We start from the raw sequence: 15,960 nt of genomic DNA on the forward strand, positions 1-15,960 counted from the left end.
TGTTCAGAAAGAAAGTCATAGATGTTTTTGGAACGACATGTGGATCAGTAAATGACGACATAATTTAATTTTTTTGTGTGAACTATCCCTTGAAGCGTACAATTAATTCAGTCCCATTTACACATACATGAATGATACCTCAAATTGTGGGGGTTTCAGGGGAGATGTGTGATATTACTTTTCTATGCAATTTGACTTTCAATTTGTCCCTGGTGGTTGATAAAAAAAAGTGTGAAAGTGCGTCATCTCACACAGTTTTGCAGAAATGACTCAAGAATATTCAGAATTCAGATTTGGGGTTAGCCTAGCAACCACCTAAGAACTACAGAGAACAAGTACCTGATTAATCATTTTTCGGACACAGTTCATAAATTAGGGTGAAAACTACAGTGACCGTGAGTGAGAAAAAAAAAAACTAAAAACAGACACATGATTTAATTCCAAAGAGAAAATAACTTTAATCCTTGGAAAGACACATTTGCAATTGAACAGCCTGAAGACAAAACACAGGCAGGAATTGCACTTCAAATTTTCTTAAAAAATTACAATTAAAAAGCAGGCTTTTTCTTCAATATATTTCTGTCATAGAAACAACTGCAAAACTGTACAACAAGCTTTTTACAAAGCATTTGGGACTTCCGTTTCAGAATGTTCTTTTCACATTTTGTACATTCAACAGCCAGGTCTGCTACATTGTGACCGCAAGAAAGTAAAAAAACAAAATCTGAAAATTTCAGTCTTAAGACATGTCAGGAGAATTCGGCATTGGCTTAGTAAACACAAGTCCAACTTTAGTTGTTTTTCGCGGGATGTTTTAAGAACGCGAGTCGTGTCTCAGGGAATGCTGGGACAGCAGGCGAGAGGTTTTCTGCATCGATATTGCAGTCTATGCGGACCTAAACCTCTCCTGTCTGCAGACACAAACAGAGACAGACAGCTGCTCGCAGGGTCACAGTTCCTCGCGACGGGGCGGACCGTGTGGTTTCCTGGAAAGAATTCAGTCTGTGTCCAAATGACATGGGTTGGTCCCTCGCTGCAGTGCGTCCTGATACACCCTAAGGAAGTCTTTGTACCGTGGAGCGCAACTGAGCCAGGCCTCTCCAAATCTCACTGTCCCAGTAAAGAGGAACTCCCCGTCCCCTGGTTTAACCCCGCACTGGCTGGGCATCTTCACAAAGCCCGTCCAGCGTTTGACCCGGCCGCCCCCAGACACAAACACTTGTGTCTTCTGTCTGTATAGGCGACTCAGGGACACGGTAACAGAGGTCTGGTCCTCTTCCTCTGCCACACCAAGGATATTCCCCCGTGCCACTGTAGAGGAGAGAAATAAAACTACATAAGACAAACATAGTTGGTGGGATTTTTCCATATTGATTGCATTACGGGATATCCCATGTCAAACAATCCTTAAAGAATTGAACTAGCACAATAGGGAAGGATCTACATTGGAATTTTCTCTTAACATCATTTTGTATTATAAAACATTTTTGATTCCAACATAAAACAAAAACTAGATATTTTTTAAAAACATGTTCCAAATATGCCCATCATGATACTAACAGCATAAGACACAATTGTAAGATTTTTTTTTTCAGGATTTTAAAGCAATGCAAGTTTCGATAAAGACATAATGAGGGCTGATATGATTCAGAGATTAGACAGACAGATGGATGGATAAATGGATGAGACAGACAGACAGACAGACAGACAGACGGATAGATGGATCAGACAGACAGACAGATAACAGTATTCATGTAGCTTAAATAGTACCAGGTGGGAAGGATGCTTTAGGATTGTTTCCCAATTCTAATTAAAATTGAATTGTAAACTTAATTTCTTTACGATTAGTTTTAGATTTTTAACTAATGATCATTAAAAACATTAAAAATGTCTTTAAAGATGTGGCTCGTCTTACCAAAGTCACTGGTGCAAACGGCCAGCAGGACCTCCGTATCTGTACAGGGTTGGCAGGGTGCTGTGGAGATACAGATTAACAAAATCAGACCAAACACACACACACTGCTTGATGATAATGCAACAAGAAATAACCATCACATGTGCAAAACGTAACGTTATTTTTAGAAATCTGTCTAACAAACCAGAACACAGATCTACATCTACACCCGCCACGTGCTCCCAATACACACTGGACCTTCAAAAGACATAATTAATTTCTGCTGCATATTTATTGAGCGTGCAGAAGCCGACTTTGTCACGGCTAGTTGGCTTCTAACCAAACCGAGATGTGGGGGGCGGCCTGCAAGAAAATGCTCCTCATTAAAAAAACAAACACATCTGTAATAAACCACCAGGAAGTTGTGTTGGTAGAGAGGAGGGGGACATCTCGACCCTTCCCCCTCTAGAAAAACACTGACAAACACACACAGTGTCCTCACACCCCAACGCAAATGAGATCCAGCTGAGAACAACTCAAACATGGATCAGCGACTGAAAGGACTAGAAGCTCTGGGTGAAGAAAAGAGAGGGAAAGAAAGAAACATCCAGAGGAGCCAACACTGCACAGCACTTACACCTGTGCCAACAACCTAGGGTGCGTCAAACACTTTGTACTATTTTACAACCCATAGCGACACATGACAAGAGAAAAACACTCCCTCGCTTTCAGGTCGCCGAAGAATCTTGAGACGGCTACAAGGCAATCAGCAAAACCTAAACACTGGCAGCACCGTGTCGGCTTTGATCGGCGTGTTTTCTCTCTCCAAATAAATCAGGCTCCGGGGTCATTACGGCCCCCACGCGCAGATATAGTCCAGCACGTTTGTCTGGAGGGTCTCAAGCCGTCCACTGGTTGAGACTGGTTGATTCAGGCGGCTGGGTGAAGGGTTTATGGGTGTTTTACAGGTTTATGGGTTACGGTCTGTTGGGTTGGGCAGGTGTGTCAGAGAACGTTGTCCACAGTTACCAGACAACAGTTTAGTTGTCTATTAGTGCAGGTAGATTGAGGGGCTTCAAAAAGATTTTCAAAATGACATTTTTCCTGAAGTAAATGTGAGCGGTGGTTGGCCAAAACTCTGCCGCAATGCTAGGATCTTGTGTGGCGGCCCACAGAGCATTGCTATGTGGTTTTTCAAAGTGTTCTGGCTTTTAGTGAATCACGATGCAAGGATACACTGGTCCCTAGCTGTAAAGTACAACAAAATTGTTATAAAGTGTCGTATATTGTTATGGAGCGTCTATTTACACTATTTACCTGGTTGGCAGAGGCCATTTACGTTAACTCCGCCCACTGACGTCTGGTTGGGCAAGAAAAAATTTCGAAATACGCTGGATTGCCAACAGTAGCAATAGTGTAGGGGTGTGTGCATAAAGTTGATGCAAATCGACCCAAGTTCGAATCTGCCTTTTGCCGAATTCGCTCAACTCCCTTTTTCCATCACATATCAGATCAGAAACCATTTATTTTCAATAAAAATGAAAAAAATATTTAAAAAGTGGAAATAAAGTGTCTAACGTGTGTTTAATAATCAAGTGTTTATCGGTTAGGGTTAGGTGTAGGGAGGGCTTTATTGTCCCAATAAGGCGGCATCCATTTAATAATTTTAATAAATATAGTAATTTACACTCTGTTATCATTGCATACCGTTTAATATACAACAATGAGGTGCAAATAGTATCTGCCACCATTTATAAATATAAATGGCATACTATTTTGTACTTATTGCAAAGGAAATACTGATATACATAGTGTAAATAGAATCTATTGCTTTTAAAACCATGTAAATAGCATCTATCGCTAAAAATATGATATTTCCACTTTGTGTAAATAGAATCTGCTATTTACACTTAATGCAAATAGCCACTGCCATATTGTTATGAAGTGTCGTAAAAAGCATATAGCGTCTGACACCCACTCTATACTGGAAGCAAGTAGCAAATAAGAGTGACAAATGTCAAAAAAGAAAAGACATTATAAATATCTTTTCAGTCATTAAAGGTAAAGCAAAAAAAAAAAAGTATCACAAACCCTCATTATAAAACTAAATTGCTCCCATTACAAATCACTGGAGTACGTGCACAGCAATGGCCATTTACAGTGTGGGCTAAATAATTGTTTAGAAAAATCTCAATCTAGTTTTGATGCTTATCAAGCTTGCTTCCAGCGTAGATTGGGCGTTAGCGAAGAAAGTTGGTGAAGTAACTGATCTGTTGAACCTGGCTCTTCACATACTGTATGAGCAGAGCTGGCCCGGTCATGTCTGTTGAGGAGCTGTGGGTGAGGAGAGCGGACCAGAGGTCACCCGTTGTTGCAACACAAGGCGCGTCGCATCACCAACAGGGCCAGAGGTCATCCAGGAATCAGCTTCGCAACAGCTGGCAAACGCCAAAGTTTTCAAAGCGGGTGATCTTTCAGAACGCTAGGCCTCGCAGAGTTTTGATGTGAAGCGTTAACTGCTGCCCAGCGCTTGCGTCCTTTTTCAAAAAGCTTTGTGGCGACTCGCATGCAAAAAGTTGAAACGGAACCGCAGGAATGGGCTGGCATCGGAGTCAGCAGCCCTCGCTGCCCCAAATTAATGCAACGCTGCTGGGATCACAACCACTTCACACGCTGGCAGGGTGAAAGGGGGAAGATACTGTCCCAGCTACATCTGGTCCCCCCCCCACTGCATTCCATGCTAATGCAGAAAAGATTCATATGCCACTCTGCCTGCATCCCAACCACTTCAGAGAGGCGTAACGAAAAGTAATGAAGGAAAAAGTGAGGGAGGGGAAGCCAGAGAGACAGGGGAAAAGAGGAAGAGGAAGGGAGTAGGGGGAAAAAAGAAATGGAGATAATATGTCCTCCCAACAGCTGGTCTAAGACGCATTCCAGAGTGATGGAAAGCAACTCAATTCCAGCACAGCAGGTCAGCATTCACGAGGTGAACGCAGAGAAGAAGAAAAAAAAACACACAAGCTCGGAAAAAGGAAAACAGGTCACCTTACAGACCTACCCGCTCAGATCGCTGAAATCACAGGCAGGCGAACACACAAGCTTGACAATAAAGGACACATTAAACCATGTGTAGAAACATTTGTCCGCCCATTGTCTGGACGTAGTAAACTGTCCAACTCGCAAATGCTCTATGGTGGTACTTATTGACAGTGACAAAGAAGTATGAAATATCCACAAAGTGCAAAGTATTTACACTTTGAGGATATTTTCAATGCGTCCTACTTCCAAGTATATTATAATATATAAAGGAAAGGGGTTTATAGTAAATTGCATTAATGCCCCACAGTCCCAGAATACAGAAACCGTTTAAAGTTACTCTGGATTTACTGTATCCATGTCTGCAGAAATCGAACTAAATACCATTTATCAGAGCACAGATTTACATGGCAGCTATGAACGCGTTACCCTTGAGGAGGAAACGCACAGAAAAAACACTTTAGCTTTGTTTGGGAGTGGAACAACAGACCTGTTATATGAAGCATCTACTTTGCTTCAGGCCATTCAGTTTCAGCAGGTGCACTGCTTGAAATTTAATTTCTGAAACCAGGCTGAATGTTTAACATGCTTTTCCGGAGTAAATGGCAGATAGAAGCAACGGGGCGCTCGTGGCGTCTCAGCGTGAGACCTACCCCACAAGTCCTGAATAACACAGTATAATCACACGGCAAACAAGGTTCAAATCAGTATCACTTTCCAGTATAAATATGAGTGCAGATCTCAGCATCACAGAGGGGTGGATGTTTCCTGAGGTAAAGATATTATCTGTTGCTGGGCATGAAAACATTGGCTACGGATCGTGGACTTTTTAAAATAAACAAACCGTTGGTATTGCGTGCATTCATATACGTGCACCCAAAAACCATGGAGTCACGGAAATGTAATAACGCTTTTTGCTGGAAAAAAAAGCAGCAATCGAATAGAATTTCAAAAGAAACTCTTCCAAATTCAGAATTCATCAAAGAACCCATAAAAATATGCATCACGGTTTCCACAAAAACATTAAGCAGACCAACTGTTTTCTACATTGATAATAATAAATGCTTCTTGAGCAGCAAATCATCATATTAGAATAATTTCTGAAGGATCATGTGACCCTGAAGACTGGAGTAATGATGCTGAAAATCATAGGAATAAATTACATTTGGCAAATTATTCAAATAGGGTTACAATTTATTTTGATAGTCCACTTTAGAAATTCTACTAACTCTAGGTAACAACATGTCAACTAACTCTCATTCATTTGCAACTTCATGTCAATTAACTCTCACTAGAGTATTAGACGACTTTTAGTAGACTATTTGGTTAAGGTTTGGGTTCAGGTTAGTAGAATAAGTTGACATGAAGTTGCAAAGTTACTTATAGTCAGTAGAATGTCTAAAGTAGTCTATCGAAATTAAGTGTAACCTCAAGAGACCTGATTTTTTTTAGTTTATTACTGTATTTTTGATTAAATAAAATGTAGCCTTGAGCATGATAAACTTCTTTCAAAACCACAAAAAAACCTCTTACTGTTCCATCAAAGAATCCAGGAAATCAAAATTGGGCTTTTTAGCTGATGTCTGTTGGCTTTGAGGCCATTTTCTTTTATATATTTTTTTTCCAAATACAACTCCTTTAATTTGACGAGAAAAAAAAAAAACCTTTCCGTTTGAGAAAACCCTTCAGATGAAAGAAAACTGTGCTTGTCAAGGGAGTCTTTAAAGATCAAGAGAACATCATACCAGATAATGACTGTGGATCAGCTCCTGGTCTGTGGTTGACCAGCTCATACTGGAAGGCTGTGATTTTTCGGCTGATGTCTTTTTGAGGCACTGCCTCGATGAAGAGCGCCCCGTCCTGGATGCTGAAACAGTGCACTCTTCCCTCTGCCTGATCTTCCTCATGGAGGAGCAATCGCAGTTTTCCCAGCCGGTCCAGGTAGATGTGGGTCCCGCTGGACTCCGCAGAGGGTTTGATGCAGACGGAGAGAAGAGACGCCGCCGGGGACAATGTGTTTGGCCGCAGGTTGACGATGATGGCCCCTGTGGGGTACAGCCACTCCAGGACGCCCTGGGCGCAGCGGAGGTACACCTGTTCCACATCCCGCGTGTGCCCCTCATGGGTCAGACCACTACATGAAGGCAGAGAAAGGAGATATAAGCCCCACTTTAAATGGCAGAATCCTAACTGAAACTCAACCCCAAAAGTAACATAGGCTGCAACCCACAAATAGCAAACCTCAAATAAAACGCACGAGAACCTCCAACTCACAACTGATTCCAATAGATTGTGATGCTAACATGAAGCTAACATTCTAATAAGCATAAAAATACACAGCTCACACCAATTAAATCAGCTGATGGCCAATGTAATGGCAATATACATGATACAAATACTTAATTTAAAGTTTTAAAATTACAGATTAAAAACTGAATATTGCAGATTAGTGGTTAACGGATATATTTTGTGTGGGCGATGGTCGATAAAGCCAATAAATAAGATCTCACCATTTAATTTAAAGATAATAAATAACACAAGCATAACAATTGCTGCCATTAAATATGTTTATTTAGCCTACATCACATTTACTGAAATCATTGGAAATCAATCCATTTAAAATTAACCAATTCAAATTATGTTTTAATTTATTAAAAAAATCTGTAAAAGAATCTGATTTATACTTAAAGTCCCCCTGTGGTGAAAACCAAGACAAACCATGTGTAAACTCATGTCAACTCCATTGCGGAGTAAGAGTATTGTCTCCTTAAAACTGCAGTGAACCAAAGACTGCGTTTTCTGACGTCTCAAACTACCTTGTAACCAATCAAGCCAACGTGTGATCGTCAACGAGTGGATCTCTGAGCTGCTGTGAGTGAGTGGAGGCAGGGCTAATTTGCATATTCATAGAACAGCGTATACTAAATGAGGAAAAAAAGGTTTAGAGTTATACTCAAGCTATTTTAAGACGTGAAAAAAATCCTCAAGGAAATAATTTTTAAATATCGTCACCTTCCTAAAATAATTGCCCAAGTCATTTTCATTTTCAAATGACTTCGTCAATTATTTTAGGAAGGTGACGCTATGTAATTTTGGTGATCAAAGATTCAAAGACTACAGGGGGACTTTAAGATAGAATCAAGAAGTTTTCTAAAGGTTTCAAAAAGTGTTTATCTGTCTATTTTCCAAGCACTTACTATATATCTTATTGTCGACAATTCAATCGTGACTTCGTAATGCTTAATCAAAATAACATAACTTAACGTAACATAAAATTCTCCAATCGCTGAAACAACCACATCTCAAATTCCAATCAACAACCGATGAATAGAAACAAGTCTCTGCCTTACATTTTTTTCTTTTTCGATAATCTGTTACACTCAGATGCCACGATACACAAGAAAAGATCGGTCACTTCTGTTTCTGTTTCATTGCAAGTTTAAAAAAAAACAAAGAATAAAAAAAACTAAGTAAACACTGAAACCAGTGCACTGATAGATTTGTGCGATCTGTTCAGGCAAAGCTACTTTACAGTGAATATGATAGTTCTCAGTAGTTGTCAAAATAAAAGTCCCACTTATGACCAAACAGAAAAAAGCCAAATATTGGCCAATACAATGTGTCAGCCAAGGAAATATATTGGTCGACCACTTAAGCAGATAAACTCAAAATATGGGCCAACATATTGGTCTATCAATGGGAAAAAGTCTATTTTTAATCAAATGTGTCTCTTTTTATCAAAAATTCCATACTGCATGAAATATATATATAAAAAAAAATCATGTTCAAATATAGAAAAATCAAGTTTTGAATGTTGTTTAGGCTATATATCTATGTGGTGTTTATAATATGTGTTATGATGTTTGATTTACATTAGCAAATTCACAAGTCAAAAGCATTGCAGAGTATTTTCTCCTTAAAACTGCAATGAACGAAACACTCTTAAAAACGCGGTTTGAAATCGCTGGTTTCTGACATCACAAACTACCTCGTAACCAATCAAGTCAACCAATTTGGCAGGCCTAATTTGCATATACATAGAACCGCATATACTAAACGACGCAAGAGTGTAGAGTTACATTCAAGCTATTTTAAGGCATGAAGATGTTTTTTTCCAAGGAAAAAAAAAACGTTTAAATATGTAATTTTGGTGGTCAAAGAGGAGTTTTAAGGGATACAATTATTGACTTTAAATACAATCATATAATTAAAAAACATAATCCATGTCCCTTTTGACTTCATGAAGGTATTGTGTTCACTAAGCGCAATCATTCTGGGATTGGCTTATCCATGAATTCTGCCAAAACTAATGATTTCAGAAGGCAGCATCATTTTTCTGGCTACTGTCTGGAAGCAATCATATGTTGCCTTAAAATACTGGAAGGAAAATGGCAGTTCCCTAAGTTTTGTCGTCAAACATCAAACATTGTGAAGTATTACTTATCTAATTCTGACATTGGACTTATAGCTGGTAAATTTGAACAAACTACGTAGATTAAACAAAGCAAACCAGCCTGTTTTGAAGCAAATGGCGGCATCTCACAGCAGGGTAATCCCCTAAATAAGGAAGGTTGGATCTTCTATCACTGGCCTTTAACGTAAAACACAGCAAAGGAAACTTCAAACATTAGGGCGATTGTTCCGAACAGTCTGCGCCAGAGTCGAGTCCAAAGCTGAAGCTCATATGAAAGGAAAGCTTTTCTCCGAGGAGGAAGAATGAAGTTAATGTCTTTTCACACAAGGTGTTAAGACCCACGCGCAAGGCTTGCTGCATGACCCGTCACGTGCAGGCATGCGCACACACATACACATTAACCGTCTCTCATTTTTCTTCTCTCCTTTCCCAACGCTTTGGCAAGATCCAACACTGGGCATACTGCCGTGGGTAGGATTTTTGAAGCGCAAGTCAATGGCTCCTAGGACACGCAGGCCTAGGAGCAGACAAGTGCGGAGACAGTAGCCGAACCCGGAGCATGCAAGTGCAAATGCAGGTCACGCAGTTGAACCTCCCCTCGCTTTCAACTCCTCAGAACGACGAGGATCTGCACGTCCGGGCAGCAGTCCTGCCCGCTGTCCAATGGCCACACAAAAAGGCTCTCTCCTCTACTTTTAGAGATCATCTGCGGTCCTGCGCCTCGAGTCTGTGGCCTGGTGTCAGTTAGGCAGAAAATGAGCCATCTGCTTCCGAACCCTCCAGCGGTTCTACAATCAGAGATGAATTTAGGCCCCAGATTAAACTCTCACCAAAATGAGAGGTGAGGACCCAAAACTCATGGGGAGCCTGGGGTGACACATGTGCGGGGCAGACTCACAAGCTGCCGCGTCCTCATTTATAACGGCTCCTCTTTAATTAAGAGCGTTTGAAATGCAGCTCCGCCGTAATGAGAGGCTGAACTAAGACCTGGCAAATCAACAGCAGATTATGGCCGCACAGTCAGAGTACAGCACACTCAGCCTTTTTTATTGTAAAAAGACTTTGCAGAGAGCCGAAACATGTTATGTTTAAGGATTTCTTTTTTTTTTCTTCTTTTTTTTGAAGGAAGAGAGCTATTGTTGAGGAATAATAACAAGCATTGTTATGAGATGAAGTTATGTGGCAGAGAAATCTATAGCATGAACTGAGATTTATCGTCGACTGCAGGCGATCAAAACATATTTCACATTCAACTGCACATTTACATTAACAAAACAAAAGCCAAGATGACCAAATAAGATTATATTAAACTAAACACAGCCGGTGTGAGTGTGTATAGGCATTAGTTTATTAACTCAAGAAAAGTTCAACTCTAAACAAACAAAGAACAGAGTGATTTGCATATTATACACAAGAGATTAGCCTAATCTGGGTTAGGTCAAACCAGTGAGCAAAAATGAATCACTGATCAGACAGTTTCTGCTTTCAGGTTATGCCAGTGAGGTTCAACTGACAGAATAACAAGACTGTACACTAAGTACAATCAACATGGATGTTTAAGTCATTTCAACTTAAATTACATTAAACGGAGTTAAAAATTAGTTGAATCTTGTTTAACTTGTTTAACTAAAAAAAGTTGAAAAATTAAAGAAATTGCTTAATTTATTTTGATCATTTGAGTTAAATCAATGTAAAAACTTATGTGGTCATAAATTAGGCTATTGATCATATTTTTTTACAGTGTAAATCTGAGTAAGGAAATCTAAACTATCCAGACCAGATTATGAGTTGAAAAAATAAGAATATAATGATAAAATGTTAATTAATACAGACAGATGCTACAACCACTACCACTCATAACAATATAACTCCTACAAATAATGGGCCTGATACAAAACAAAAACAAAGTTACAACTACTCAACTCATAAACATAATAACACATATGATAGGCTCCTAGTAGCCTACTACTGCTCATACTGAGACTTCGCATACTGTAATAATATTAATCATGATTAAATGTTGATATTCTACTTGTTTTAGTATCAAAACGTTCACGGTTTATTTAAAACAGTTCAACAATTCAATCTTAGATTTTAAAGAGTTAAACCCTCCAACTGCAATTTACTCATTTGAAATTAATTTTACATTAACAAACGAGTAATAAGGGCGCACTTGTATAATACTAAGTAAATGTTTAAAGCGTGTCTCACCTGCCCCTCCAGCTGCACTGGTCGCTTGAGTACTGGGAGCGCGCAATCCTACACAGAAACACAAGCGACAGAAAATACGCCAAGAACGGCGAGAGCATGTTTGTCCCACCGCTGTCTACTTCTCCTCCAGCGCGATACTATACAACTCTGCTTTGCAAGTAGGAAATTTAACAGTCCAGCGTCGGTATTTGCACTACATCGTGTTTTTCTTCAGTATCGTTTCACTTTCTTGCCCGTGATTTACTCAAGAAGAGCAACTAAAGCCGAAAGTCCGAGAAGCGCGCTCGCTCGCTCACTCATGTCGCGCGCAGTGAGTACTCGAGTGAACTGAAGACGGCGTTGAGGAATCCGAGCACAGCAGTCAGAGACGCGCACTGAACTTTGAAGAACGCGCATGCGCAGTCATCAGCAGCGCTCTACTCCACTGGAGGCGCGTTCCTCAAGAGTTCATGAGTGGCTCTGCTCGGATTCCTCTGCGCGTCACCGCCAGCTGACTGACACAGGACGCATGCGCAGAAGTACTTCAAGACGCTTAAATTTTTCTGGCTCATTGGAGACATTATTTATTTCTAAATATATCAAAGCAAACATACATTGGGGTCCAACAGTCTGCGAGACTATACTTGTATTTGCTTGTCAACACGAAATCAAAAGGCACAATTCCTGTTTTTTCTTCTTCTTTTTTTTTCCGTTATGGAATATTGCAGTATTTATTATAAATTATTTATCCGTGCAAATCATATTTTTTTTGTTTATTAATGTGCCCAAATAACCTTTAATCAAAATAACTTCCACTCCCTCTTGCAGAAAAATTATTTTCTCTTTTCTGATGACGTGTTTACTGGCGCGAGGGCGGGACAACCTGACAATCTCATGACATCACAGCAATAGCAAACCAAAACCGTTCAATCATCCAATCAATTTCCCATGGACAAAATCAAGTCCCGCCCTACATTTTTTTCTTGTTACAGAAACCTAGAAGTCACAATATGGGGAAAAAGACCAGCTTATTTTTCATGCTGACTTTTATATAAAATGCTTGTATTTTGCATTATTTTAGTTTAACGCAACATTATTCAATAATAATTATATTCTCAGCATGAAAATATTAGTACATATATTTTTTTTGCACAGGAATTTACATGTTTGAACAGGAAGCATGTAAGCCTATACAGTAGGCATATGAATAAACATTCAATGGAAAATTAACAGTGATTATAATAACATCGTGTAGAACTAGAAAAGGTAGCTTGACAAGACAATTATGTATTTTTAAAAAAAAAACTAAAAAAAGGTGTGCAAATCACTGCTATGATCTTGGATGGTGCTTCAAAGCTTTTTGAGGACGTTCCATTTCATTTGAATCCAGTTTACAATTTTAACCTGGTGACTGATAAACAGACATAAAAACCTGCACAGACATGAAGTAGCAATATAAGGACCCACATATCAGACTTGGAGGTGGGCTCTTTTGACTTGGGTCAGTTACACTCAAAACACTCTAGCATAATAGCAACAACTTTTCTACAATCTAGTTTTTCACAAGAAATATGATATTCTATTCTTTCATCATCATCAAGTTTGATCAAGAAACCCGTTAGGCAGGAGAGACTAGAGGTGTCAGAGACAATTATTTAACACTGGTTTCAGAACACAATGTGATTAAGAGCTGTTTGTGACCGTACTTGTTTTGATACAGGCACACTGCTGGCCTGCCGCTGTCTCTCAGGATAATGACACAACTCCTCCTTAAACGAGAACAACGTGCATGTCAGGACAAGCGAACCACAACTCAAAGACACCTGCAGATGTGTTCCCATATTATCCCCTCTCTGTGTTTGTCTTTTAGGAGACCACAAGCAGAACAGAGCTTCTATAACAGAGCATATGTAAACAGTTCATACTGTTCATCTTAGGTTTCAGAAAGTACCTCAAAACAACCCACATTTCTGACTTCTGATTGCTAGAATGGATTATGTTTAGTGTGCGAGGACCTCCGACCCATTCTCTGTTTTGGCTGACTATGCCCCTCTGTGTTTACTTAAAAGAGAAAAAACATGAAAATGAAAATTCTGTCATTGTTTATTCAATCTCATGTCATTCTAAACTCGAATGCTCTTGTTTTTTCTCTCTCCATGGAACACAAGCAGAGACTTTTTGAAGACTCTTCATGCAGCTATTTTCCATACAACAACCAGTTCTAAAGATTCAAATCAGTGAATAAAACTAATTACTATTAAATATGAGTGCCGTCAAATCGATTATAATATGCTTTTATAATACTATAATAACACTGTTTCAAAAAGGACAGAAAACACTATAAAAGTAATTACTTTTTAAAAAAAAATCCCTCATCTACTTTTCTGTGGAACACAAATGGTGTTTTGACGAATATTTCAACTGTTTTTAACCATTAACAAAAATCAATGAAGGCCAAAAGCCCCAAAAAATAACAGAGGTAGCATTAAATTAATTAATGTTGTTCACCTGATATTCCAAACTCTAGGTGTGACATGATCACTTAATTTAATAAACAGATTAAAATGAAAGCCTTTATTCACTCTCAAATCAAAAGACTAATCACAGACTACATCAAATATCGAAACATGAACGTTCAGTGCAAGAACCAATAAGGCCATTAGTTGATGTTTGAGGTTCATACCAACCAACCCACACCAACCAACCAACTCCCCAACCAACTCACCAACCAACTCACCAACCAACCAACCAACCAACCAACCAACTCCCCAACCAACTCACCAACCAACTCCCCAACCAACTCACCAACCAACCAACCCACACCAACCAACCAACCAACCAACCAACCAACCAACCAACCAACCCACACCAACCAACCCACACCAACCAACCAACCAACCAACCAACCAACCAACCAACCAACCAACCAACCAACCAACCCACACCAACCAACCAACCAACCAACCAACCAACCAACCAACCAACCAACCAACCAACCAACCAACCAACTCCCCAACCAACCCACCAACCACCCAATTCATTCTCCTGTTGTGTTCCACAGAAAAAAGTAAATCATATATGTTTGGAATGATAAGTAAATACTGTAATAACTTCCTCTTTAAATGCTTTCTTCCTTCAAGGAAGAGGATTTTGAGGAACGACAGCCTTAAAGGTTACGCTTTATTTCGATGGTCCACTTTATGCACTATAAATAAGTTTTGCAACTACATGTCAACTAACTCTCAATAGAATATTATTAGATGTTAGTAGACTGTTAGGTTTGGGTTCGGGTAAGTAGAATAAGTCGACGTATAGTTGTAAAGTCACTTATAGTCAGTAGAATGTCTGCTGGGAAGAATTAAAACAAAATGCTAGCAGTCTATTAATACTCTAATGAGAGTTAGTTGACATGTAGTTGCCAACTTACTTTTAGTTAGTAGAATATCTAAAGTGTGCCATCAAATCCACATGAAAAACACAAGAACCAGTTCTAACAGGAGATTCATAAGGAAAGATCTAGAGCTTTGGGCAGACTGTTTTTGGTTTCTGAGTTATTGCCTAATTGCATGCAGGGATTGAGTCACTCAGCTGTTGCACATCCAGTTTCTGAGCTGAAAAACAAATGCAAAGTGGAGTTAACTGGTGTCAAGGTGTGTATGTGTGTGTGTGTGTGTGTGTGTGTGTGTGTGTGTGTAGGAACAAGGAAACCAGTGTACGGAGAACTATGCGTTGTAGTATGACATCATTACTCTGATTCACTTCTCCAAGTTACGAGAAATTTTTTTTCTCACTTGGTAAATTGAGAACCAAGCCCTCACATAGATAAAAAATACCAAAACAGTGAGGCAGGAAATGAACCAACCAGCTGTCCTGCTCAAGTGCGTTGCTCAGGGAAGATGTAGGGCAGGTTTCACAATGCCAGAAATCACAGCAAATGTCAACCAGACAAGTGTGTTTGATAAAATGCTGCTCCGAGAGAAGTCCGCTTATAAACAGGGACTGAAGCAATGAATACTTGTCATATTTCTGGCACCTGTGCAGTATGTATTAAACCAGATACCTTGCATGCTTCAGTATGTTTTGAAAACATCTGTTTATCTCTCTGAAAATGAAAGAGAACGTGTATTGAATCTTGAGTGCAGTGCTACTGTACGACCTGAAGTGTAGTGCAACATAGCAGCCAACACACATTTTAATGCTGCTGTCAATCATCACTGTTGTTATTGCTCCTGGTAAAACTGCCATCCATTCAGACATGTTCAGATTTAACGTAGGTGCCAGGACTAATGTAATAGATCACCCAGAAATGATAATCTGTCGTCATTTGCTAACGCTCATGTCATGTCGCTCATGTCAAAACCTGTATGGCTTACTTTCTTCTGTGGAACACAAAACGAGATGTTTTGAAGGCTTGTGTTGGACACTC

At 39.5% G+C, this 15,960-nt stretch overlaps 1 protein-coding gene across 1 annotated transcript; it reads right to left on the reverse strand.

Moving 5' to 3' along the window:
- Positions 1 to 417: 417 nt before the first annotated feature.
- metrnla (meteorin like, glial cell differentiation regulator a) lies at positions 418 to 12,020 on the reverse strand. The gene is made up of 4 exons (XM_079636182.1): positions 11,556 to 12,020; positions 6,676 to 7,064; positions 1,916 to 1,975; positions 418 to 1,311 (listed from the first exon to the last, which is right to left on the reverse strand). The coding sequence occupies exons 1-4, from the start codon at positions 11,651 to 11,653 to the stop codon at positions 998 to 1,000; spliced, it is 861 nt and encodes a 286-aa protein (XP_079492308.1). The 5' UTR covers positions 11,654 to 12,020; the 3' UTR covers positions 418 to 997.
- Positions 12,021 to 15,960: the final 3,940 nt, after the last annotated feature.

This window comes from Phoxinus phoxinus (assembly GCF_949152265.1).
Source record: "Phoxinus phoxinus genome assembly, chromosome: 1".
Taxonomy (NCBI): Eukaryota; Metazoa; Chordata; class Actinopteri; order Cypriniformes; family Leuciscidae; genus Phoxinus; species Phoxinus phoxinus.

Coding starts and splice junctions, on each gene's coding strand:
- metrnla (XM_079636182.1), bottom strand. CDS start 11,653: ATGCTCTCGCCGTTCTTGGCGTATTTTCTGTCGCTTGTGTTTCTGTGT. Junction 7,065..11,555: donor CAGTGCAGCTGGAGGGGCAG/GTGAGACACGCT, acceptor GCCTTCATGTAG/TGGTCTGACCCATGAGGGGC. Junction 1,976..6,675: donor TGATCCACAGTCATTATCTG/GTATGATGTTCT, acceptor GTATCTCCACAG/CACCCTGCCAACCCTGTACA.